The 24,490-nt window shown below is 44.5% G+C and overlaps 2 protein-coding genes across 3 annotated transcripts in view; one reads left to right on the forward strand and one right to left on the reverse strand.

Moving 5' to 3' along the window:
• Nucleotides 1–6,256: 6,256 nt before the first annotated feature.
• Nucleotides 6,257–23,927, reverse strand: pink1 (PTEN induced kinase 1). 2 transcript variants are annotated; one of them, XM_038773853.1, is made up of 8 exons: nt 23,589–23,927; nt 19,866–20,825; nt 16,781–16,878; nt 14,444–14,617; nt 10,911–11,074; nt 10,017–10,144; nt 9,616–9,852; nt 6,257–7,377 (listed from the first exon to the last, which is right to left on the reverse strand). In XM_038773853.1, exons 1-8 carry the CDS (start codon nt 23,910–23,912, stop codon nt 7,126–7,128), a joined length of 2,337 nt encoding a protein of 778 aa, XP_038629781.1. In that variant the 5' UTR covers nt 23,913–23,927; the 3' UTR covers nt 6,257–7,125. The 2 variants fall into 2 exon arrangements, with proteins under 2 accessions (XP_038629781.1, XP_038629780.1); XM_038773852.1 differs by having other exon boundaries at nt 23,580–23,927.
• Nucleotides 23,847–24,490, forward strand: part of LOC119950919 (lysosomal amino acid transporter 1 homolog) — a 44,714-nt gene continuing 44,070 nt past the window's right edge. Inside the window, exon 1 of the mRNA XM_038773856.1 lies at nt 23,847–23,920. The gene's annotated coding sequence lies outside the window, so the exon portion shown is untranslated. The remainder of the gene's footprint in view (nt 23,921–24,490) is intronic.

The raw sequence follows: 24,490 nt of genomic DNA on the forward strand, positions 1-24,490 counted from the left end.
TCTGGAGCCAAAATCTTCGCAATTTCATTTTGTAGTGGGTCATGGTGCTCCTCTTCTGGAGTCAAAATCTTCAAGAATTCTATTGACGTGGTCTCTCTGGACTCATGGGTGGCCCTACTCTGATTATTGAGTGCTTCTGTGCAGACGAGCCGAGATATGTCAGTCTCGCTGTGATCCTGCACATCCTGTATGGGAATTGTGATTTCTTCATCACTTGTCTCACATACAGTGGGTAAATATTCAGTGTCGTCTTCTGGTGGCTCAAATAAGCTTGATAGATCTTCATGGTCTTGTTCATACATGGCGTTCGCTATGAAGTGTTTGCTTACTTCCATTTTTGAGTCTGTCACCGAGCTGTCAGTGGAGGCATGCATTCCTCTCTTTGTGGAGGCTTGCATCGCTCTCTTTGTGGAGGCTTGTGTCGCTCTCTCTGTGGAGTCCTTCATCGCTCTCTCTGTGGAGGTTGTCATTGCTCTCTCTGTGGAGTCCTTCATCGCTCTCTTTGTGGAGTCGTGCAGTATTCTTGCTGTAGAGTCGATCTGTGCTCTCTCAACATAGTTGTTCTGTGCTCTCGGTTGGCGTCGTCTTCGTCTTGGGTATTGCTGTCATCCAATGTATCGACGATCTGCCATGGCACCATGGTATTGGATTCATCTACCATGAGAAGAGTCGTATTGAGCTTTTCATCCGTGTTGCTGATGCTGTGATTAGGATCTCCGAATAACTCAGCCATGTCTGAGTAGTATTGTGTGTATTGCTCGATAGACAAATCATCGTTTTTTTGTTTCGGAGTTGTGATCGTTCTCTTCATGTTCAATGAACAAATCATCTTCTTGTGTGGAGGCTGGGACCCTTCGAGGTGCGAGGACCACTCTCTGTTTCTTGGCTTCAGGCCGCAGCATAATCCTGCACTCACAAGTCGGGATGTCATATATGCTGGGCTGAAGATTCCCCAATCCAAAGAACTCATCGTTGGGGTCTTCACGGTACAACACCTCTAGTTGCGGTTCAGATTTGGCACTGGGGTAGCCATCTCCCAAGATGAAATCCCAAGATGCATGTGCGGCTCCTTTTTCAAGATGGCTGCCGCTCAGAACCTCCGTCTTCCTACGATTCAACCCTGCCTCCGCCTCGTTCACCTGAGGAAGGAGCAGTGCTCCGAAAGCCAGTGTTTGAAACAAACCTGTTGGTCTTTAACCTGGTGTTGTAAGACTTCTTACTGTGTTCACCCCAGTCCAACGCTGGCATCTCAACATCTGCCTCGTGGTGAGTGTTCGCACCACTGTTAACCAATTTTGTTTTCTAAATAATGATTCTGTGTTTATAGAGACTCAAAGTATTGATTTTGGTTTTGTTCATAAACAAGGCATTTTGTATAGCGATTTCTAGAGTTAGATACTTATTTTTGTGAAAGTTCTTCCCTCAAATTTTTATCAGATAGTCCAGAAATTAATTGATGCATTATCACAGTGTCTCTGAAATCAGCATAATCACAGCCTTGTGGTATTAACTTGAGATTTGTAATAAAATCAGAGATGGGCCCTCCGTTTCTCTGACAAGAGTTAAATCTTTCCAGCATCTCACCAGACTGACTGTTACAGCGTTCATCAAATTTTTTGAGTATAACTACTACTTTGGTGTTGTCCTCACCTAAGTAAGTAAAGCAATTATAGATTTCTCTAGCTTCATGCCCTCTTGTTGAGAGTAGTAGGGCTATTTTTGTTGTGTCAGAGGCAGTGGTTAAATCATTAGCTGTAATACATATTTGGAACAGCTTTTCAAACATTTTCCAGTTGTAACTTAAATTACCAGTTGTTTCCAGCTGCCATGGAGTTCCAACAAGTTCCATCGACTCAGCTAGTCGTCGAGGATCCATTTGCTGCAAAGTCTTCCACAGTTGAATATCCGGTTTAAATTTTTCTTCTCTTGCTGGTGTCTAGCTAGCTTTCTGAAATCACTTCTGGTACCATATGTGATTCTCTAAGTCTGAATAAAGATTGTAGACTTCCAGTTAACACAAATACTTTATTCAGTGGGTTTGTTCTGTTTCCAGAGCTTAACTAGATATAATACAGTCAAGAGATATGACCAGTGAAGCTAAGGTAAACTGCCTATGCTTAGCTGTCTCTGTCTGCTGCTGCTCACTAGCCCTGTGCTTCTGAAAGAGGCGGATCCTTTCTTGGGCTGCACCCTTTATACCCGTCTCTGATGCTGCCCTCTGGTGATGCTGTGGCTGTTACATCTGTGTTGCAGTCCCTGGTGTATGTGCAGATGTATGTACAGATGTACAGATCACTACAACAACTTATTCCTATTTCATCTCCTCAAGACATCTAATTGCATAAAGCTTTATTCCAAATATGTTTCTGTGGTTGCAATAACCAGTGCGAAGACACTGGTTCCATAGCTGTCAAGGGATCATTAACCCCCCCTTCCTAGCTAAATCACAGCCTTGTCTGAAGGGGCTAGCAGTTTGACCTTTGGAATCTGACCAGCTGTTCTGCAACAGATACCAAGCACCTTTGGGCTAAGGTTAACTCTGATCCTTAAGTAATCCCACTTTGGAAGTAATGCTTTTTTTAAGAACAGTTTTCTCTTCTCTTGTTCTTCCTGCAGTTGAGTTCCTCACCCTTTGGTACTAACTGAAGTGGTCGTTTTTCATGTGAGTGAGACAAAGTTAACGTTTTATCTCAGAATTTACAGTGCAGAAGGAGGCCATTCATCCCATCGAGTCTGCACCGGCTCTTTGAAAAAGCCTACCCAAGATCAACACCTCCACCCTATCGCCATAACCCAGTAACCCCACCCAACACTAAGGGCAATTTTGGACACTAAGGGCAATTTAGCATGGCCAATCCACCTGACCTGCACATCTTTCGACTGTGGGAGGAAACCGGAGCACCCGGAGGAAACCCATGCACACACAGGGAGGATGTGCAGACTCCGCACAGACAATGACCCAAGCCGGAATCGAACCTGGGACCCTGGAGCTCTGAAGCAATTGCGCTATCCACAGTGCTGCCCAAGTGAGTCCACTTTGACTTCTTCAAACTTCGAAATTGAATCAGATATTGGACTCAAAATGGCAATCATGTTTTTCTCTCTCCACAGATGCTGCCAGACCTGCTGAGTTTTTCCAGGACTTTGTTTTAATTTTGTTGAGTTTGGCTCTTTATGAAAATTGAGCAATATGGGATTGTTGTAACAAGTAGCAATGGGGGGGTGTCATATGATGGGAACGGCTACATTTTCATGAGCTCTGGTTCTGCTCATCTTAATCCTTTAATTTATCCTGGTGCGCATTTCACATGTCTTTTCTTGGGATATATGTCTTGTGCTATAACCCTGAAGGATTCGGACTGGTGTTTTTGAGAAGAAGAGCTGAGGTAAATGACAGACAATCCTTGTTTGACTGTGGTGGTTGGAGTGGGATGGGTGGTCCCAGCTTGCAGTGGTATAGTTGCTGGTGGACAAGCTTTCTCCTCAGTGGTGCTGTTGTGCATCCGGATGATGGTGGCCATTGAGAATGTTGTTCTGGATGAAGGTCTCTGCTCTGTGGTCCAGGTCTTTCGAGCTCACTTTGAAGATTTGAGACGTATCCTTGAGAGAATGGCAGAGGCGCGTGAGAGAGACCTTGCATTCAGAAGAGCACTTTCTTTGGGAAGGACCCGCATTTGAGATGTTCAGATCCTGCTGCATGGCGTCACATTTATCCTGATGGTTTGGGAGGTATGGGCCAGGCAAGGTGTGTCTGTGAGCCCGGTGCCTGGTGAGGAGTGGGAAGCGAGTTCCTGAGTGCATTGAAGATTAGCTGCCATGCTTTAATTATGCTGATTTGGAGGCTGCTGCATCAGGTTCGACGGAGAGATCCGAACATGGCCTGGGGTCGGCTGGGTCTCCTGACTACTGGTCCTAAATTATCCTATCCTCAATGCTCACCATGAGGGGTTGGGGGTGGCTGGGCGGGTTGAGTCAACCCACCGGCCAAATTGTTGGGTGCCTTGATCATTCTTCCTGTCTTCGATGATGGGGTCTTCCCAGTCGGGGCTGGTGTATCATCCTTTCCTCTTTTTCAGTATAAATGGGTTCACTGCCCTGGATGCGTTTGGAGGGATGCAGTTCTGGCTGGGGTGTGGGGTGCACTGGAGGTCCAGTGGATGTTGATTCCTATGTCGAAAAGTGCCGGGCTAGACCAGGTCCGGTGCTGTGGTTGGTATTCTGTTGCCCCCGGAGCTTGGGATGCCCCTTCTTGAAGGTGCTCATTAGGGATCTCCTGAGAGGCTGGATATTGTTTCTTAGGTGCATCAACTGGGGTTGAACTGAGTCCTGTATTATGATTGACGTACTATTGCTCCCCGGTGAGTGGAATGTGTTGAATGAGCAGCTGGTTCTCTTCTTCATTGAGGGTTGGTTGGCATGTGCCAGGGGCATAAAGAACCAGCATCGCTCCCAGATCCCTTGTTATCCTGTTGTTCACTTCTGGTAGCTTTAGCTCTTTTCCCCATTTTTCTTGGGAAGTCCCGTAGGAGTTGATCATCTTGCCAGTCTTCCGTATAAATGTGTGGAACAATATTAGTTCTGTACTGGACCAGAGGCTGGGGTTAAGTTGTATTGTGTGGAATGCATGCAGCTCCCCTTTAGAACTGTTTTTTTCTCTCCTTTTGTAAGAGTGGGTATAAAGAATCTGTGATTGGATCCTGCGTGGATGCAGACAGGGTTAGCATCCAAGGAGAGGTGGCTGTGGTGTGTCATTGGTGCCTTTGGTACTGCTAAAGTTGAGGGAGAATGTATTGGTATGCACCTAAACATGGAGCAAAGATTTATCCTGAACTTTCATGGCAATTACGAGCAGACGCCTTGGGGGAGGGTATACACCATCTTACCACGTTTTCATGGCTTGATCCTATTTCTGCCTTGGTCTCTAGTGGGCTTGTAGAAGCATCTAGCTGTATCTATTGACTGTATTTATATATTTTTTTAAATTTAGAGTACCCAATTCATTTTTTTCCAATTAAGGGGCAATTTGTGTGGCCATTCCACCTACCCTGCACATCTTTTGGGTTGTGGGGGTGAAACCCACGCAAACACGGGGAGAATGTACAAACTCCACACGGACTATGGCCCAGAGCCGGGATCGAACCTGGGACTTTGGTGCCATGAGGCAGCAATGCTAACCACGGCGCCACCCTCTATATTTACATGTTGAACCGTTTGTCTTCTTGATTACTACGATTTTATTTTGTAATTTTGCGGTGTTGTTTGCAAAAGGCGATAGAAGCACTTAAATAACGATAGACAAGTGGTTGAGTGGGAAATTAAGAGAAGGATATGCTCTTTGGGTTAAATGAATTGGGTGAGACTGGGAGCGTAAACACCATGTTTTTCTGCTGCATGTTCCAAGCAAGATTTGATTAGGAAATTGAAAGACGTATTGCGGAGCTGTCAGTGAATATCACAGTGAGTCACTATTTACATAAGAGGACAGGGAAAAAACATTTGTTTCTATAGTGCATTTCAGTAGAAAGAGGTCTCAGCACTTTTGATCGGCAGGCAGTCGGCGGTTCATCAAGCTTTCCCAAGAAAGCACATCATGGTGACACAGTGGTTAGCACTGCTACCTCATGACGCCGAGGACCAGAGTTTGATCCCGGCCCTATGTCACTGTCCATCTGGAGTTTGCACGTTCTCCCAGTGTCCGTGTGGGTTTCACCACCACAACCCAAAAAGATGTGCAGGATGGGTGGATTGGCCACGCTAAATTGACCCTTAATTGGGTGCTCCAAATTTATTTTAAAAAGTATTTTTGGAAGTTTAGTTCATAACTGAAGATAAAACATAGAAATTACAGTACAGAGAGTCTGCACCAGCTCTTGGAAAGAGCACCCTATTTAGGCCCACTCTATCCGGTAACCCAGTAACCCCACCTAACCTTTTTTTGGACACTAAAGGGCAATTTATCATGGTCAATCCACCTAACGTGCACATCATTGGACTGTGGGAGGAAACCGGAACACCCGGCGGAAACCCACACAGACACGGGGAGAAGGTGCAGACTCCAAACAGACAGTGACCCAAGCCAGGAACCGAATCTGGGACCCTGGAGCTGTGATGCAACTGTGCTTACCACTGTGCTACCCTCTATGTATTTGAACTGTTGATGTTGACTCATGTTGAGAGATCAGAGTGCTGGAGATAAATGATTTACAGAACAGCAACAAAAACAATAGACCTGAGGGAAATGAAAATGAGATCAATGTTCCAATTTCAGATGGTATTGTTTATTTAACCTACTTTAACAGGATTGCATTGTAAATGCAGACAAAAAAACATACCCGTGCATCAGTGCGAATGGCTGGGTAGTTAGCTCAATAACTCATTTACCTGCAAGATAAACTGTTGCAATACAGAAAACACAAGCAAGGTGTGCAGAACTTTGTACCAGCTGCTTTCTAGATTTCCCCTCCCCCACAAATGGAACCTCATACATGAGCAGTATCTGCCCACAGGATTAATATCTCAGATATCCACAAACTTAATTTTCTCCATCCAAAATCGGAATTACTGCTCCCTTTCCTCTGACAATCTACAGGCTCCGAAAACCTGGGCTCAGTGTCACCTACCACTACTTAAAAGATTTGTCTTTATTCTTCTCATACACTTTATAACTTAACTGTGCTGTACACTGTGGACCTTGGACTTTCATAAGTACGCATTTTGTTGTTTGAACTGCTGAGTTCCAGAGCTCGACTTCAAGGTACAAGAAACACAACCCAGCAGTAAGCTGGCCTCTATTTCAGATAGTCAGGGTCAGTAAAATTCAACAGTAAACACAGGGTTAATCGCACATGCATGCATTTCTTTACCAGCTGTTTCAGATCCACAGAAGCCAATGATTTATTTCCCTTCAATATCATGAAGTACTGTATGATGAAAGATAACATTAAATATTGATTTTTCAATAACTATTGGGTCAGAATCAATCGCAGACATGCTGTTAAACTCTTATTAATCTCATTAATTATAAAGCAAGTGCAAAGCTTTTATTCCTAGATCCCCAGTTAGTCACAGTAATTTCACTAAATTCTGTTAGAGAATCCAGGATTTTATTTATTGACAGGAACTCATTCAGCACTTCCCATGTCGGAGCAAATCCAGTCCCAGCCTCAGTTCTTCGAAGCTGAGATTTGCCAAGAAGCTTCTCTTTAATTCAGTCTCCACGGATAGTTCACGCCTCATTGTGAGCTGCAGGAAGGTGAGCAGAGTCTGGCACCGAAGCCAATCGAAAACCTTTGCTGCATTGATCCGCGTAGAGGTGAGGAGCTCGGTTCCCCACAGGTGTAGGTGCAGCATGTCCGCAGCAACTCTCGCTGACAGGCGCTGTGAGAAGGAAGAAAATAAAAACAAGGTTCATTCCTAGGTCATAACAGATAGTCAGATCAGTGAAATTCAACACTTTTAGCTGATGTTGGCTGGGGATGGGAGGAATGGCAGTACATTCAGCCTCAGATTCCTAGCGCTAACAACTGAGAAAAACAGCCAAGAAAGAAAAGTCTTTAGGAGGCTTTTGAATGAAGTGTGCGAGGAGGTAACACCTTGGATTGGATTTGTTTATTGTCACGTGTACAGAGGTACAGTGAAAAGTATTTTTCCGCAAGCGGCTTAACATATCATTAAGAACATGGAAAGAAAAGGGAATAAAAGAAAATACACAATAGGGCAACACAAGATATACAATGTAACTACATAAGCACCAGCATTGGATGAAGCATACAGAGGTGTAGTGTTAATGAGGTCAATCCATAAGAGGGTCATTTAGGAATCTGGTAACAGCTGTGTGAGTGTGTTTGTGCGTGTTTTCAGACTTCTGTATCTCCTGCCCGATGGAAGAAGTTGGAAGAGTGAGTAAGCCATGTGGGAGGGGACTTTGATTATGCTGCCCGCTTTCCCCAGGCAGCGGGAGGTGTAGATGGAGTCAATGGATGGGAGGCAGGTTCGTGTGATGGACTGGGCTGTGTTCACGACTCTGAAGTTTCTTGCGGTCCTGGGCCGAGCAGTTGCCATACCAGGCTGTGATGCAGCCAGATAGGATGCTTTCTATGGTGCATCTGTAAAAGTTGTAAGAGTTCATGTGGACATGCCGAATTTCCTTCGTTTCCTGAGGAAGTATAGGCGCGGTTGTGCTTTCTTGGTGGTAACGTTGATGTGGGTGGACCAGGACAGATTTTTGGAGATGTCCACCTCGGCCCCATTGATGCTGACAGGGGTGTGTACTGTATTTTGCTACCTGAAGTCAATGACCAGCTCTTTAGTTTTGCTGGCATTGAGGGAGAGATTGTTGTCGCTGCACTACTCCACTAGGTTCTCCATCTCCCTCCTGTATTCTGACTCATCATTATTCGAGATCCAGCCCACTATGATTGTATAGTCAGCAAACTTGTAGATAGAGTTGGAACCAAATTTTGCCACGCACTCGTGTGTACAGGGAGTAGAGTAGGGGGCTAAGTACGCAGCCTTGCAGGGCCCCGGTATTGATGACTATTGTGGAGGAGATGTTGTTGTTCATCTTCATCTTTCCATACAAGCTCCGGTGGTACCCTGTGCTGCAGAGTGGGGAAAAAAACATCTACCTGAATTGCTAACTGTGTTTCTCTGCCAGATGTTGCCCGACCTGCTGAATGTTTGCAGCATTTTCTGTTTTTATTTCAAGATTTGCATCTTCACTTCCATGGACAATTGACTGAGGCAGTGCTGGATAGAAGGTACCTGCAATGTGTTGAAACATTGGGCGAGTACAAAAAATAGAAGTAAACCATACAGCTCATCGAGCCTGCTCCATCACCGAATACTTATCAATGGCTGACTTTGGGCTTCAACCTCCACTTTCCCACTCACCCCCTACAATCCCTCGATCGGCTGAGAATACAGAAAAAAACCCATATCTTATGTGGCCTTGATTTTATTCTCCCAGGAGAGTACATGGTTGCACAGGGATGGTTATGGAGGGGGAAACATCTGTTAATGATGGTCTGACCATTGTTCTGTGGGGCTTAAAGTGTTCTTTGGAATTCTCCTGCCCCGAGGATTCTTGCTCCATCGTTGAATACATTTACGGCTAGGATAAGCAAAACTTTGATTGCTCGCAAAATCGGTGGGGGTTCTGGGGAACAGGAGGGAAAGTTATATTAAAGCTCATGATCATACTGAGTGGCAGAGCCAGGCTCGCTAGGCCGAATGGTCGTGTTCTTGGGAAAGCTTTTTAAAAACTTTTCTTAAAATAAATTTTGAGTACCCAATTATTTTTTTTCCAATTAAGGGACAATTTAGTGTGGCCAATCCACCTATCTTTTTGGGTTGTGGGGGTGAAATCCATGCAAACACGGGGAGAATATGCAAACCTCACACAGACAGTGACCCAGGGCCGAGATCAAACCTGGGTCCTCGGCGTCATGAGGCAGCAGTGCTAATCACAGCGTCACCATGCTGCCCTTTCTTGGGAAAGCTTGATAAACTGCTGACCGCCTGCCGATTTTGAATGTTCATAAAAATCAAAGTTGTGATAATTCCAAGGGCAATTTCAAGTCAATCAACAGTTTCAACTATTGCTGCTGTACTCACCCTCTTAGGATCTCTGCACAGCAAACGTTTCACCACCAGCCTCACGTCTGTGTGAATGGAGCCTGGCAGAGGTGGCAGATTATCCTCTCGATAGTTCCTGCTCTCCAGATAATCCATTCCACACCCATAAAATGGATTGTGAAGACCCAGGATCTCATAGGCCAAGGTACCCACTGACCAGGCATCTGATTTGCTGTAATCAATAGCGACATTGGGTCCAGGGACTGCTGCAGAAATCTGGAATGCACAGTAGTGAGAATTAGACTCCAGACATAATGCACCAATGTGTCAAATAATTTTGACTTGTTGCAGTTACAGACAAATGTGTCATACTACAAACATTAAGTGTGTACAGGTAGCAGCTGCACGTGATTTTACTTATTTTTCCTCAGTGCACTTGCCTCAGGAGCCATGAGGCAGCTATTGCCTCCCCGGTCAACATCCATACTGTTAAAGGGAAGCCTCAACCCCAGACTTTCCTCTGCCAGACAGCAACCAAAATCAGTAATCACCAACCGTGGGCAGCCAACTAAACAAAGCATAAAAAAAAGAGTTAAATTTATTTATTATTTTCCAAATTTGGAGTACCCAATTATTTTTTTCCCCAATTAAGGGGCAATTTAGCCTGCCCAATCCACCTAGCCTGCACATTTGTTTTTGGGTTGGGGGTGGTGATACCCATGCAAACACAGGGAAAACATGTAAACTCCACACGGATAGTGACCCGGGGCCGGGATCGAACCTGGGTACTCAAGCAGTGAAGCAGCAGTGCTAATCACTGCGCCACCATGCCACCCAAGTTAAATTTATACCATGCTTTATTAGTGGGTCTTGAATCAGCAAGTCTACAACTGAGGCAAGGGTGCTATGAATTGAAAATTATTTTCCGCAAAATTAAGAAGAAAAAACTGACCTACAAAATATAACAAAAATAATCTGGCAAGGTACAACATTGCAACTGTCAATGACCTACATGAAATCATGACTGCAAATCTGCCTCATTACATACAAGAGAAAGGCCAAAAAAAAAGATATATATATATATAAATAAATAAATAAATAAAAGTGAGCACGGCTATACATTGTGTAAATACTGAGCTAGGGCTTTATCTTGTGCAGTATTCTGTGGCTCAAGACTGGAATTCTGGACAAATTCTCGCTTACATAATTCTAATATGTTATGCCCAGAACGTTTAACTAATTTTTGTGCATGCAGAGTTATGAAACTTGCAAAAATCTAAATGCGAATCCTTGCTTGCAGGTCTTCCCAGTTCCCACTCAATTTGTACAATCACCTGAATCAAACTCCACCAGAATATTATCAGACTTCAGGTCTCTGTGTGCAATGCCATGCTGCACTAGATGATCCACTCCTTCCAGTAACTGAAGAATCATCAGAGTAGCATACTTTGTGTTGGGGATACAGACCTGAAGGTACTGGCGCAGGGTGCATGGATAACTAAGGCAGAAGACACACAACGTCAGCTTCACATTCGCATTTCACCCTGTCATAAAGATGTAATCAAATAACTGACTACAAAGTTTTTTAAATTATTCAACCCATCATTTTTTTGGAAAGCAGCAACATTTCCAACAGCATCATGCAGCCTCACATGGTTCAAAATGGCGATTGTTTAAAATTGTGGGATTTTTCACCCCTATTCCTTCACATTAATTTATTCCGTGCTGACTCTTGTAATACAACTCTCTTGTTGCAAAGTACTTTCTGGCAACTCACCCAGACCATGCACGAGCCCAGATAGCAAGGGTCAGACCGTGAGGCTAATCTCAATCTCCACCAAGTTCCAGCAAGGGTCATTGGATAGAAATCAAGAATCAGATCCCTAACAGAGTCACGAGGACCCTATGCTACACCAGTTCAATGCTCAGTGCAGCATTGAACACTGACCTTCCTAATCTCTCACAAACAGCTCAGCCAGCTGTTGTAGACTAGAGCATGACTTGCTCAAATGTCATCCTCTTGAATGTTGCACAATACTTCACTATCATGAGTTTGGGATTTCAAACATGTCACCTAGGTTTTTCCAAAGTGGAGGCTGAATGTTTCGCTACAGGAAAGAGGGGAAATAACTATTGTTCCAACAGTTTTTTTTTTTTAGGGCCAGTGGGGACACTTCAAATCCCTAACTTGACCTCACTTGTTCTCTGTCTCTCGACAGTAAGTGGGGTGGTAACAACAGCATCTCTTCACTCCCACAGAGATGGCAAGGCATTCGTAGCAAGTCTGCCTGGATCAGGTGAAAGGTTTGGGGAGTGCGGTTTGCACACAATGTTCTCTCTACGTTTTTCCATCCATGTGTGGAATGAATTTTGGTTATGTGCACTAATATCAAGGTGATGCAGATGTAAATCATCAGTAGAAACAATAAAAACCCAAAAGTTACCAAAAAGGTATGGAAGAAGAATGAACAAACAACAGACATTGACATACATGCTATCAGATTTAATGAATCTAATTCAAACTTTACTTTGGTGACATTTGAACTCACAACCTCAAGGTTTCAAGTTCATTGCCATAGGTTTCAAGTTCATTGCCATAACTATGACTATACACAGAAGAGGTAAATTGTTAGTTTGATATTGTGGCTTGTATTTCCATAATCTGACAGAAGAAAAGTTTAAATGGTAGCAATGGCTCCTTTGTTTCAATTTGATAAGCTCAAAATAGGTGCTGCAAGAACTTTTGCATTATTATTTGGAGATCTGGCTAGAAATCCAAAACTTTTCTCAAACTCCCTAGAAATGCCAATGTGTTTTTAATATGCCAAAAATCTTTGGGATCAATCTTGGGGCTGGTTTAGCTCACTGGGCTAAATCGCTGGCTTTTAAAGCAGACCAAGCAGGCCAGCAGCACGGTTCGATTCCCGTACCAGCCTTCCCGGACAGGCGCCGGAATGTGGTGACTAGGGGCTTTTCACAGTAACTTCATTGAAGCTTACTCGTGACAATAAGCGATTTTCATTTCATTCCTTCAATAATTCTACAAAGGAAGCTGCAGCAGAATGATCAAATCATTGGTCTTAACTGGCCCAAAAATCATCTCACTTGACTCTTAATAACTCCCCCTCTTCCCATCTCCAGCTTGTCACATCTCCCGACTTACCATTTCCCTCTCTGACTCCTTCCCTTTCTTTTTTTTTAAATTTAGAGTGCCCAATTTTTTCCAATTAAGGGGCAATTTAGCATGGCCAATCCACCTATCCTGCACATCTTTTGGGTTGTGGGGGTGAAATCCACGCAAACACGGGGAGAATGTGCAAACTCCACACAGACAGTGACCCAGGGCCGGGATTCGAACCCGGGTACTCAGCGCCGTAGGCAGCAATGCTAACCACTATGTCACCGTGCTGCCCTGACTCCTTCCCTTTCTGCTGTGAACAAGAGTTCAGGGAGAAGGGCTCAGAGAGAAAGTGGGCGGGAAGTGGCAAGCAGGAGGGTCAGGGAGGAAGCAGAAATTGAGCGCTGTTTTCATTGCTGCATGGTAATGGAGCCGGGAATAAAGAAAGGGGCTGAAGATTTTAGAAGGGCATCAGCTTACTTTTTAGTTTCAGGGAGTCATCTAGGGTGCATTAGTCAAGCTCAGGTGATAACTTTGGGCTCGAGGAGCCAACACGAATGAATTTCAGTTGTTAATTCCACCTGATTGGCTCTTGTCCATTCATTTCCTGTTATGGGGTGTCTACCAGTTCTTTGCTTGTGCGCTAGAGGCAGGAAACCTCATTTAACCATCAGGATATGGGTTGTTTTTAACTGCGCAGCATTTGATGGACTGTTGCACAGCTTACAGACAACACTGAGAGAACGTGTCCTTCATAGGTTGTATTATTAGCACCTTGGCACTAATACATAAATATACACAGGACCAAGTAACCCGAATCCTCAGACTACAACCAACATCGCAGCGTATTATATAGATTATTTCCCAGTCAGGGGTTCAGAAGCTATCCATGTTGTACCATTTTTAGCGAAAAGTATAAATGGAATGCTGACAGGAGATCAAAACAGCTCTGAATCGCTTCCAGTAACTGTACACCGATCTTCAATGGACACATTTGGTGCTCCTGCCAATAACTATACTGCTTTGGCTTGGGTCAATGCCTGTGCAGAGCATTCACGTTCTCCCTCTGTCGATGTGGGTTTCCTCCGGGTGCTCCGGTTTCCTCCCACAAGTCCTGAAAAACGTGCTTGTTCGGTGAATTAGACATTCTGAATTCTCCCTCAGTGTACCTGAACAGGTGCCGGAGTGTAGCGACTGGGGCAATTTCACAGTAGCTAATGTAAGCCTACTTGTGACACTAATAAAGATTATTTTATTTTTAAAAAATAAATTTAGAGTACCCAATTATTCTTTTTCCAATTAAGGGGCAATTTAGTGTGGCCAATCCATCTACCATGCACATCTTTGGGTTGTGGGGGTGAAATTCCCACACTAAATGTGGGGAGGATGTGCAAACTCCATACAGACAGTGACCCATGGCCAGGATTCAAACCCGGGTCCTCAGCGCCAGAGGCAGCAGTGCTAACCACTGTGCTACCGGCCGCCCAAGATTATTATTATTAACCAGCATCAAACTGGGAACAGTGAATCACGAGGTAGGGAAAGTAAATCTGGCTACATGGAACAGTCCAATATCTAGAACTCCACCAATCTCTTTCACCCCATGGAGAGACCTATACTGTGTTATACCATGGCCACTTTTAGGTTCCTTTCCCATCCAAACTCAGATCCAATACATGGTGGACCAGAAGTAATTCTTCAGCTTGCAGTTCTTAAACAAACATACCTAGCTGTGTCTGGACCACTTACCTTTTCATCACCAGAAAGAGGGTGCGGTTGTGTCCCAACCCACAAGGATTCAACCTGGTTGGCAGTACATCAGGGTACTCTATCCAAGCCCCAGGCAAGAGAGGAACGTTATCTACGAAAGCTCGGACAATCTGAATGATGTTTGGATGTGGTTTCATCTTCTTTCTGTTATGACTGTAGGATCAGATCAAAGTTTTTGGGACAAGTTATGAGGTAAAGAATAATTCATGTAATTTGTGTCTTGTTGGCTCTGGATGCAACACACAATATTCCAAGGGTTCAATTGAAATTGCTATTATATTCGATATGTTGGTGGAGCTTCAGCACTACAAGCTGGCATGCAGTGAGCTATGCCACAATACTAGGAAGAAGATTCACCTGCACAGGTGCAGAATTATATCTTGGCTACAACTGGGAGGTAAGCGGATGTCACGCGAAGCCATTCTTTCATATCAGAGGAAACAAAGGAACAGGTGTAGGTATTTCAGCCCCTTAAGTCAGTTTCACCATTTAATTAATCCATGGCTGATTTCCACCTAATCTCCATTTACCAGCCTGTGTTCCAAACTGGACACAGGCCTAGGCAAAAAAATGGATGGAGACACCGGGCTGCCCAAACATCAGCATCCCCCTCTCTACCTTCTTGGTCCAGTCTAAAGGAATGCATAGCAATACATTTGGCTCCAGCTTGGTTACAGAAGTTGCCAGAAATATTAGATTTTTAGACGTCAGTTTGCCTTTGAGCTCCACTCCAGATTTTTTTTTGTCAGGATTTACTTCCTTAGCCTGCCAAGCCTCTCGAGGTATCTCCAAGGCAGTGAGAGCTATTCCCCCATAGCTGGAAATGTTTGGTTCATCAGTGCCAGGATGTGTCTATATGCCGATTGGACTGCACGCTGTACATCTGGGGGCCAACCTCCTCACAGTTCCTCTGACAGTATAGCCTGGGGCCATGAGGGACTCAGTTTCCATATGTCACCACGAGAAGGCAAAGTTGAAGACATGCTGATGAAAAGGCTGTATACTGACCGGAAGAGACATACCTTTTTGGCTCTTGTTTGCACATTGCTGCCTGCCAGCAGGATACAAGAAGCAATCTAGCACACACAAGCAAAAAAGCATGCCAACTCTCTTTGCCCACACACAAGACATAGCACACAGAATGGTGGAGAAAGATCCAATAGTAAAAAGGAATATGGGTAAATACCTGAAGAGGGAAATTTTGCAGGGCTATGAGGGAAGGGCATGGGAATGGGGGTAATTTGATTGCTCAAAGTGCAGCTGCAATGGATCTAATGTCCTGGTTTGTACCATATTATTCTATAATTCCATGATCATCTGTGTGAAAAGTTGCTTCTCGATTTGATTCCTATATGGCCAGCTCCAAATAAAATTATGCCACTTATTCTGGCTTTACCACCAGAAAAATGATTTGTCTGTATCTATTCTAACAAATTCCATTTTAAAGGCCGTGATTAGATCGCCCCTCAGCCTTCTGAATTCAACAGAATACAAACTAAGTTTATGTAACTTGTCCTCTAATCTGTTAATCATTATGGTAAATCTGCGTTGTACTCCTTCCAAAGTCAATGTATCATTCCCAAGGTTCGGTGCTGATTAGCTGACTCACTCTGCCTCTGATGATATAATCAGTAACTTCCCCACTGCTGGATGTTAAATTTGTGCAGTTTCATCACCTACTTCTGCTGATACCCTGGGGTGGATCCAGATTCTGGAGACCTGTCCATCTTGAGACTCATTATTTTCTCCACTGCCGTTATTATATATTAAGACCACTAAATTACTTCTCCTTACTTTTGTTTTAAACAATCCCTTGTATCATGTGCAATTTGTACTCTTCCTCCACTCTAAAAACAATACAAAGTACTCATTTAATATGTATTCCGTGTTATCCATTATAATCTCCTCTCCATCTGTATTTGGTGGACCCACATCCCTGTTTACCATGCTGTTTCAATACATTTATTAAAACTTTTTTTTAAGCTAGAAGATCCCTTGCGAATTTTATTTTACATATTCCCCTTTTGCAGTCCAATTGCTATTTTGTATCCCATAATTTGTTTATAGTTTTCCATTTTCTGTGTTTCTAAAGTCCTTGCATTAGCGTGTTCTTTTCATGGGCATGTCTAATAACTGTATACCCTTTGAGTAGCAATACAATGCATGATAACAACATGGACAAGAATATTAAACAAAAGTCCATCCACAAGCAAATATATTAAACTAATTGTATTAAATCTGCAATCGTTTATCCAAGCATATTCAGACAAATAGGCAAACAGTCAATAATAAAAGTACTGCATGCGTGTAACTAACCTTTTGGTTCTGTCAAACTCGTTGGTTAAAGCATTGGGGAGGGTTGGAACCAGCTCCTTGCCCATTGCGGTCAGGATTGCATCACTGGAGGACCCTGCCTGCAATGAGAAGTTCAAAATACAAGACAATAAATTCTGAAAAGCTTAATGTGCAAAACAAAAGTGCTTGCTTTAAAATGTTTCCGACTTAATAATTTTCATTTTTCACTGTGCTATAGAAGTACCAAGTTTCGAAAAGGTGTAGGAGACAGCGAAAACCATGATCTCTGTCTCAGAGATCAATAAAATGTTAACGATGGAGCTCCCTTCCATTCACCCCTATTTTCCCAAGTTAATGCCATTTTGCCCAAGGGAAGAAGCACATCTACAATTATGTTAAGTAATGTGATCCAGTCAAATCCATCAGCTAAAAAGAACAGACATGTCACAAATTTAGTGCTGATGGCACAGGAGACAGCTAGTATTAGCTTTTTCAAAGTGGACCATCCCTGAATCGCAAGTCTGGTAGATCCTAGATGCTAATTCCCAAATTGATCTGTAATATTCCTCTCATGCTGAACAATACTTTGATGCAAGATGAAATTGAAATGGCAGATCTTCTATCTTCATAGTTTAGGGAACAGAACGGTTTGATAGTGTTGCTCTGTTTCTGTCCCAACAGCGTCGCCAATAATATGGGTATTTCTATTTATCTTCGTGAACCACAAGCCTCCCTTATATCGATCAAATGACCACATAACCAGTTAGTTAGTTCAAAAGATGGTTTATGTACATACATAAGAGTTATCTCAACATGCAAGTGCAATATCTACAATGAGTTAAACTACACCTCTCAGCTACAATACCCTACACTTAACTTCAGGGCGACCGGCACTGTGCAAATGGACAAGGCCTTTATCTGGATTTCACTTGGCTGGTTTGAAGAAAGTGGCTCTGTCTCTGCTGGGCTCATCCGTCAAGTAGCGATCGTTGGTCTTGAACTTTGCTGGCTGTTCCTGCTGCAATTGGGTTGGCACAGGCCGGATCCAAAAGAGACAGAACACATGGCGGTGTCCTCTTTTATCCCGCTGGGATTTTGCACTCTCTGGAGTGGTCCTTAACCTTGGACCCAATAGTTCAACAGGGCTCTGATCACTCTCTTCGATTTAGGCCAATAAAGGGGCGGGTGCCTTGGTAGCTGGGCTGGTCCTTAGTGGTCATTGACCTTGGCAGTTGTACTGAGTAAGGGGAGTGGCGCCGATCAGTCTGTGGCTGTACCGGTTGCTTGATTGGAGTTCTATTGTCCTAGGAAAACGGGCCATTAAAATGCAAACGAGTAGGGGTTTCGATCAGGTCTGGTTATCTGTGTTTTAGATACACATAGGCTGTGTATCTCTCCGAGTCCTGGGTTGGCCATAATTCCCATGGTCCTTTGCAGGTGGTCACCTTAGATGGCTATAATAGAGAAACACAATTCTAACTATCCTCGCAACCACCTATGCACCTGCAAAAAGAGTTGATTATTCCTTAGTGATTCACCTCACTGTCATTTCAGAACTGTTACCACCAGAGCAGAGTCAGATTTTAAATCCTGAACAGGCTGCAAGCCAGACAAGGTTAATAATACTTTTTATAAATTTAGAGTACCCAATTATTTTTTTCCAATTAAGGGGCAATTTAGTGTGGCCAATCCACCTACCCTGTACATTTTTGGGTTGTGGGGGCAAAACCCACGCAAACACGGGGAGAACGTGCAAACTCCACACGGACAGTGACCCAGAGCCGGGATCGAACCTGGGAGCTCGGCGCCGTTAGGCAGTAGGTCTAACCCACTGTGCTGCCCCAGACAATGTTAATTCTGATGGTCAAATTGGTTTCTATGTACAACCAGAAAGTATCAATGCGGGACTACATTCATCCATAGCAAATATTTTTGATACATCACGTTACTTTGATTCTATCCTGATATTGCATTGTTAATAGAGCTACTGATTACATTGTTTTTTTTAAATTTAGAGTACCCAATTATTTTTCCAATTAAGGGGAAATTTAGTGTGGCCAATCCACCAACTCTGCACATTTTTGGGTTGTGGGGGCGAAACCCACGCAGACACGGGGAGAATGTGCAAACTCCATACGGACCTGATTACATTGGTTTTTTTTTCGTTTTTTTTCTTTTTCTAAAATAAATTTAGAGTACCCAATTATTTTTCCAATTAAGGGGCAATTTAACATGGCCAATCCACCTACCCTGCACATCTTTGGGTTGTGGGGGTGAAACCCACGCAGACACGGGGAGAATGTGCAAACTCCTCACAGGCAGTGACCCAGGGCCAGGATTCGAACCCAGGTCCTCAGCGCCGTAGGCAGCAATGCTAAGCACTGTGCCACCGTGCTGCCCCCTGATTACATTGTTAAGGAATTTGTTAAGAACTTGCGCTCTTTTTTAAAACAGGAAAAATATGACATTAAAAAAACCCATCTAGGTGGAAAGTAACATATGTTAAATTCAGAGTACTGCCTTCAAAAGGTTCATTACATGTCCACTCAAGCTGCAAGTGTTATACCATGAAATGAAATGAAATAAAAATCACTTGTCACGAGTAGGCTTCAATGAAATTACTGTGAAAAGCCCCTAGTCGCCACATTCCGGCGCCTGTTCGGGGAGGCTGGGACGGGAATCGAACCGTGCTGCTGGCCTGCCTTGGTCTGCTTTAAAAGCCAGCGATTTAGCCCAGTGAGATAAACCATGAACCCCAGTATACTCTTTCAAAATCAAATAAACAAATTAACTAATAAACCAAAGGGCAAGGGTAACAAAAACTAAATCTTCAAAGGAAACTTATCTAATTTAAATCAAAATAATATGGGGGGGGGGGGGGGGGGGGGGGGGGCGGGAAAGAGAGTTGATGCATTTTAACCCTTGTGACACCCACTGGTCTTGGAAGGCCTCAAGCCATACCAGGAGACATTGTCTGCTCCTCTCCAAAGACACCTGGGCGTGGACATAACCATGGAAAAGAGGCAGATAATGGAATTGAATGACCCCCGCCCTGCAACTCATTTTGGATCCAGGTTCAGGCAATAGGCTTTCCCTATAAACTTACTTTTATGTTCCAAAGCATTTTTAGAGCCAGTGGGTAGCCCATTTCTCCCTTGTAAGCACCCAGTGGGTAGGTGATGTCTGCTTCGGAAGATCGCAGTGGATAGCTGATGTCTCCCTCGGAAGCACCCAGTGGATAGCTGATGTCTGCTTCGGAAGATCGCAGTGGATAGCTGATGTCTCCCTCGGAAGCACCCAGTGGATAGCTGATGTCTCCCTCGGATGTACCCAGTGGATAGCTGATGTCTCCCTCGGAAGCACCCAGTGGATAGCTGATGTCTCCCTCGGAAGCACCCAGTGGATAGCTGATGTCTCCCTCGGAAGCACCCAGTGGATAGCTGATGTCTCCCTCGGAAGCACCCAGTGGATAGCTGATGTCTCCCTCGGAAGCACCCAGTGGATAGCTGATGTCTCCCTCGGAAGCACCCAGTGGATAGCTGATGTCTCCCTCGGAGGATCCCAGCAGATAGCTTATGTCTCCCTCGGAGGATCCCAGCGGATAGCTGATGTCTCCCTCGGAAGATCCCAGTGGATAGCCGATGTCTACCTCGGTAGATCCCAGTGGATAGCCGATGTCTCTCTCGGAAGCACCAAGTGGGTAGTTGATGTCTCCCTCAGACACACTCGGTGGGTCAGTTGATGGTTCTCTCTTCAAAATCACAAAGCTCAGACTCGATGTTTCCTGTGTAATTGTTGTGCTCTTTATTACTTCAGGGTCCTCACCGGAGACATCCTGTACAGTGGCTACACTCTTTTCCTCTCTGTTACCCTCATGGACTTTCTCCTGTGTTGTGATGGTATTGCTTTTCTTAGGGTTGACCAGTCCAGGGATAAATGCCTTGTACACAGCTGCATTACACCCCTTTCCAATGTGGCATCCAACCTTGTAATCTTCAAACCGATATCCACGGGTGGAGAAAGGTATGGAGTTTTCATATTTAATTTTCTTCCTTTTAAACAATGCCTGTCATAAGGAAATAATAGAACAATTACTCTTATGAAAATACAGGTGATAAGACATGGCGTCGAGTATAAAAACTGGCAAATCATGTTACAGTTGTATAGAAGCTTGGTAAGGCTGCACTGGGAATATTGCGCACAATTCTGGTCGGCACACTACCAGAAGGACGTGGAGGCTTTGGAGAGGAGGTTTACCAGGATCTAGAGGGTGATAGCTATGTGGAGAAGCCGAATAGACTCCGACAGTTTTCATTAGAAAGACAGAGGTTGAGGGGTGACTTGATAGAGGTCTACAGGATTATGAGGGGCATGGATAGAGTGGATGGGCAGGCACACTTTCCTCGGGTGGAACGGTCAGTTACCAGGGGGTATAGGTTTAAGGTCCATGGGGATAGGTTGAGGGTCTGTGGGGATAGGTTTAGAGGAGACGTGCGAAGCAGTTTTTTTTACACAGAGGGTGGTGAGTTATCAGGGGAGGTTGCGGAAGCAGATACATTAACGGCGATCAAAAGGCATCTTGACAAATACATGGATAGGATGGGTATAGAGGGATATGGCACAAGGAAGTGCTGATGGTTTTGGCAAAGGTTGGTATCATGACTGGTACAGGCTTGGAGGGCCGTAGGGCCTGTTCTTGTGCTGTATTGTTCTGAGAGAGAAATAGCACAAGGTTAATCTGTACCTAACCAAAATATACTTTATATATATTTAGAGATATTGGAATTTATCAAGTGTAGCTAGTTTTGAATGAACGGCAAATCTTTGTATTCGGCTTTGAATAAAGCTGCTAAAGTAATTTAACTCTGCCATCAGCACTATTTTTAATCTCCTAAATTCCTGACCACATTTCAACAGGGCATGTTCTTCAGGCTGTTTTTGGAACCCGAGAGCCCATGCCTTCCATTGTCAGATCCCCTATCCAGATAATCAAGAAGGACGCAAGACTGATACTGTAATAAATTCTAAGCTGAAGGTTTTTTAGTGCTTCCCCAGGATAGGAAGTGAATCACATCAAGCAAATTAAACCAATGGCCACTGATGTGGTAGAACCCTTGTTATTAATGCACTTTGTTGCTCAGTGAAGTTTTAATTTGTCTCATTTCATTACTCCCCAAAAGATACAATCTCTGCTGAGGTCTTGGCTCACATTCACCATTGTCCATCTGAAATAATAGATCAGATTTGATGTTAAACTCAAGAAAATTCTTCATCTCCCCTGAAAACAATGACCTGGATTTTGCAGTAAAAATAACATTACTGAGTGCACGTTCAGCGGCTGCGCATGCACAGGGAAGTGGGGAAATCAGGAAGCTATCTTCTCAGTTGCTGTTCTTACTGAAAGATCGACATTGAAATACATAGATGGGTCTGAAGTTGTGGAAGTTATGTAATAGATACCTTCTAAACATGCAGGAAAATCTTTGGGTTTGTCCAATCCAGTCAAAGTGAATTTTCTTTTTTTTTTTAAAGTAAGTTTAAAGCATCCAATTCATTTTTTTCCAATTAAGGGGCCATCTACCCTGCACATCTTTGGGTTGTGGGGGTGAGACCCACGCAGACACAGGAAGAATGTGCAAACTCCACACGGACAAGCAGTGCTAATCACTGTGCTGCCCAGTGAATTTTCAATGGTGTGAATTATTGCCAAACAACCTCTCTGGCACTGAAAATTAACATCCATATGTGTGAACTTGCATTCCTTCAGATTTTAATTATAGCTGCATTTTTAAAAAAATATTTGTTTTACTCTTTCTTTCTGCCTCTTAATCTCATCTTTCTTTCACTTTCTACATCGTCAATTAATTTAATATTCTACTTTATACTTCCTGGTTCAAATTCTGCATGCCTCAGTAAGAATTCTTCAATCTGACTAAAGTATGGTTCCTTGCCTGTTCATACAGTTCCCAGATCCTCTACAGAAGATCATGTGTCACTTGGGATTTCTAATCGCCACAAGTTCTATCTCAAAAGCTCACAGAACCTCTGTGGACAAGTGCAAGTATAATGAATGGCTAACACCATTAATTCAGCAGACTACTAATTGACTCAACTTTAGGAAATGATTGCATGGGCATCTGTCCTCCAATTCTTTGCTCAAGTGATTGCGATTATTGTCGAGCCTGAACTGTCAAATCAGAATTTAAAAGCAAGTTGGCAGAGTCACGGTTTTGGTGACTTCTAAATGGGCAGGGAGTTTAAAAATCAGCTCAAACATCAGTTGACTGCCAGTCGTCAAAATTTTGACAAGGGGGATCATCAACTTGCTACAGGGGCCTAAAACTGGCATTAGCGGTTGATTTACCACCTGATTTTCACGTAAATGGAACTCAGAATCGCAGTGCAGTTACGGTGCAGAAGGAGGCCATTCATGACTTAGAGCCATTCCCCAGCCTTTCCTCCCATACACCTGCACATAGTTGGATTGGATTTGTTTATCGTCACGTGTACCGAGGTAGAGTGAAAAGTATTTTTCTGCCTGCAGCTCAAACAGATCATTTAGTACATGAAAATAAAATGCATAATAGGGCAACAGTAAAAGCATTGGTTATATTCAGATAATCATCTAATGCCCTCTCCAATGCCTCAGATTGAACCCCTCTCCTTCACACTTCCAGGCAGTGCGTTCCAGACCCTATCATTGGGTTGGGCAAACAAGTTTTTTCTCACATCACATTAGCTCATCCCAAATGAAATCTAGGACAACGCCAGTTTTTATGCCTGAGCAGCAAGATGGAAATTCAGCCCTTCAGACATTTACCGTCTTTACCTGGATCTCCTCGCAGGCAGCAGTGCCCACCCTCTCCTCCTCCGCCCGCTGCTCCATAAAGCACAGTCCCAGGCCGAGGGCCAGCAAGGCCCCGCCGGGCCCGTGGAGCGGCCGGCAGCCCCGGCGCTGGAGCTGAGCGGCCAGGCCGCCCACAGACAGGCAGAAATAGCGGTAGCGGGTGAGCGGGCCGGCCCGGAACGACGGCGGTTGCTGGGCCCATGGCCGCCCCAAGTAGGCCGCGCTGCCCCGGGCCGCGGGGGCGGCGAGGCGCAGGACCGAGCGGCCCAGCTCGAAGCCGCGGGCCAGGAGCCGGCGCACCGACATTTTAGAAGGTTTGAGCCTCCGCCTTGTTGTTTGGGTTTGGGGGGGGGGGGGGGGGCAGGATGATATCAAACAAACGCGGTCGCCATGGCAACGCTCAGTAAATAATCCCCAGCCGCCCCAGGGCCTGACCAAACACAACGCAGCTTTAATTTTAGCAGCGTCTCCGCCCCCAGTACACAACCAAAACACTCAACACAACAGCTTCGCCCTGTTCCAAGGTGATATAACCCACCACATGCGGGCCAACCTGGGAAATTGGGAGAATCGTAGAATTCCTACAGTGCAGATGGAGGCCATTCGGCTCGTCGCGGCTGTGCTGACCCTCCGAAGGTAGCCAGAATTGAAGACATGCCCGCCAGGCTCAGTGGCGGGTGTACTTTCAGCAAGCTCGTCGTGAGCCACGCTTATTTAGGGTTCACGGTAGCTAGCACCGTTGCTTCACAGTGCCAGGGTCCCAGGTTTGATTCCCGGCTTGGGTCACTGTGCGGAGTCTGCACGTTCTCCCCGTGTCTGCGTAGGTTTCCTCAGGATGCTCCAGTTTCCTCCCACAAAGACGTGCTTGTTGGATGAATTGGACA

This window comes from Scyliorhinus canicula, chromosome 16 (assembly GCF_902713615.1).
Source record: "Scyliorhinus canicula chromosome 16, sScyCan1.1, whole genome shotgun sequence".
Taxonomy (NCBI): Eukaryota; Metazoa; Chordata; class Chondrichthyes; order Carcharhiniformes; family Scyliorhinidae; genus Scyliorhinus; species Scyliorhinus canicula.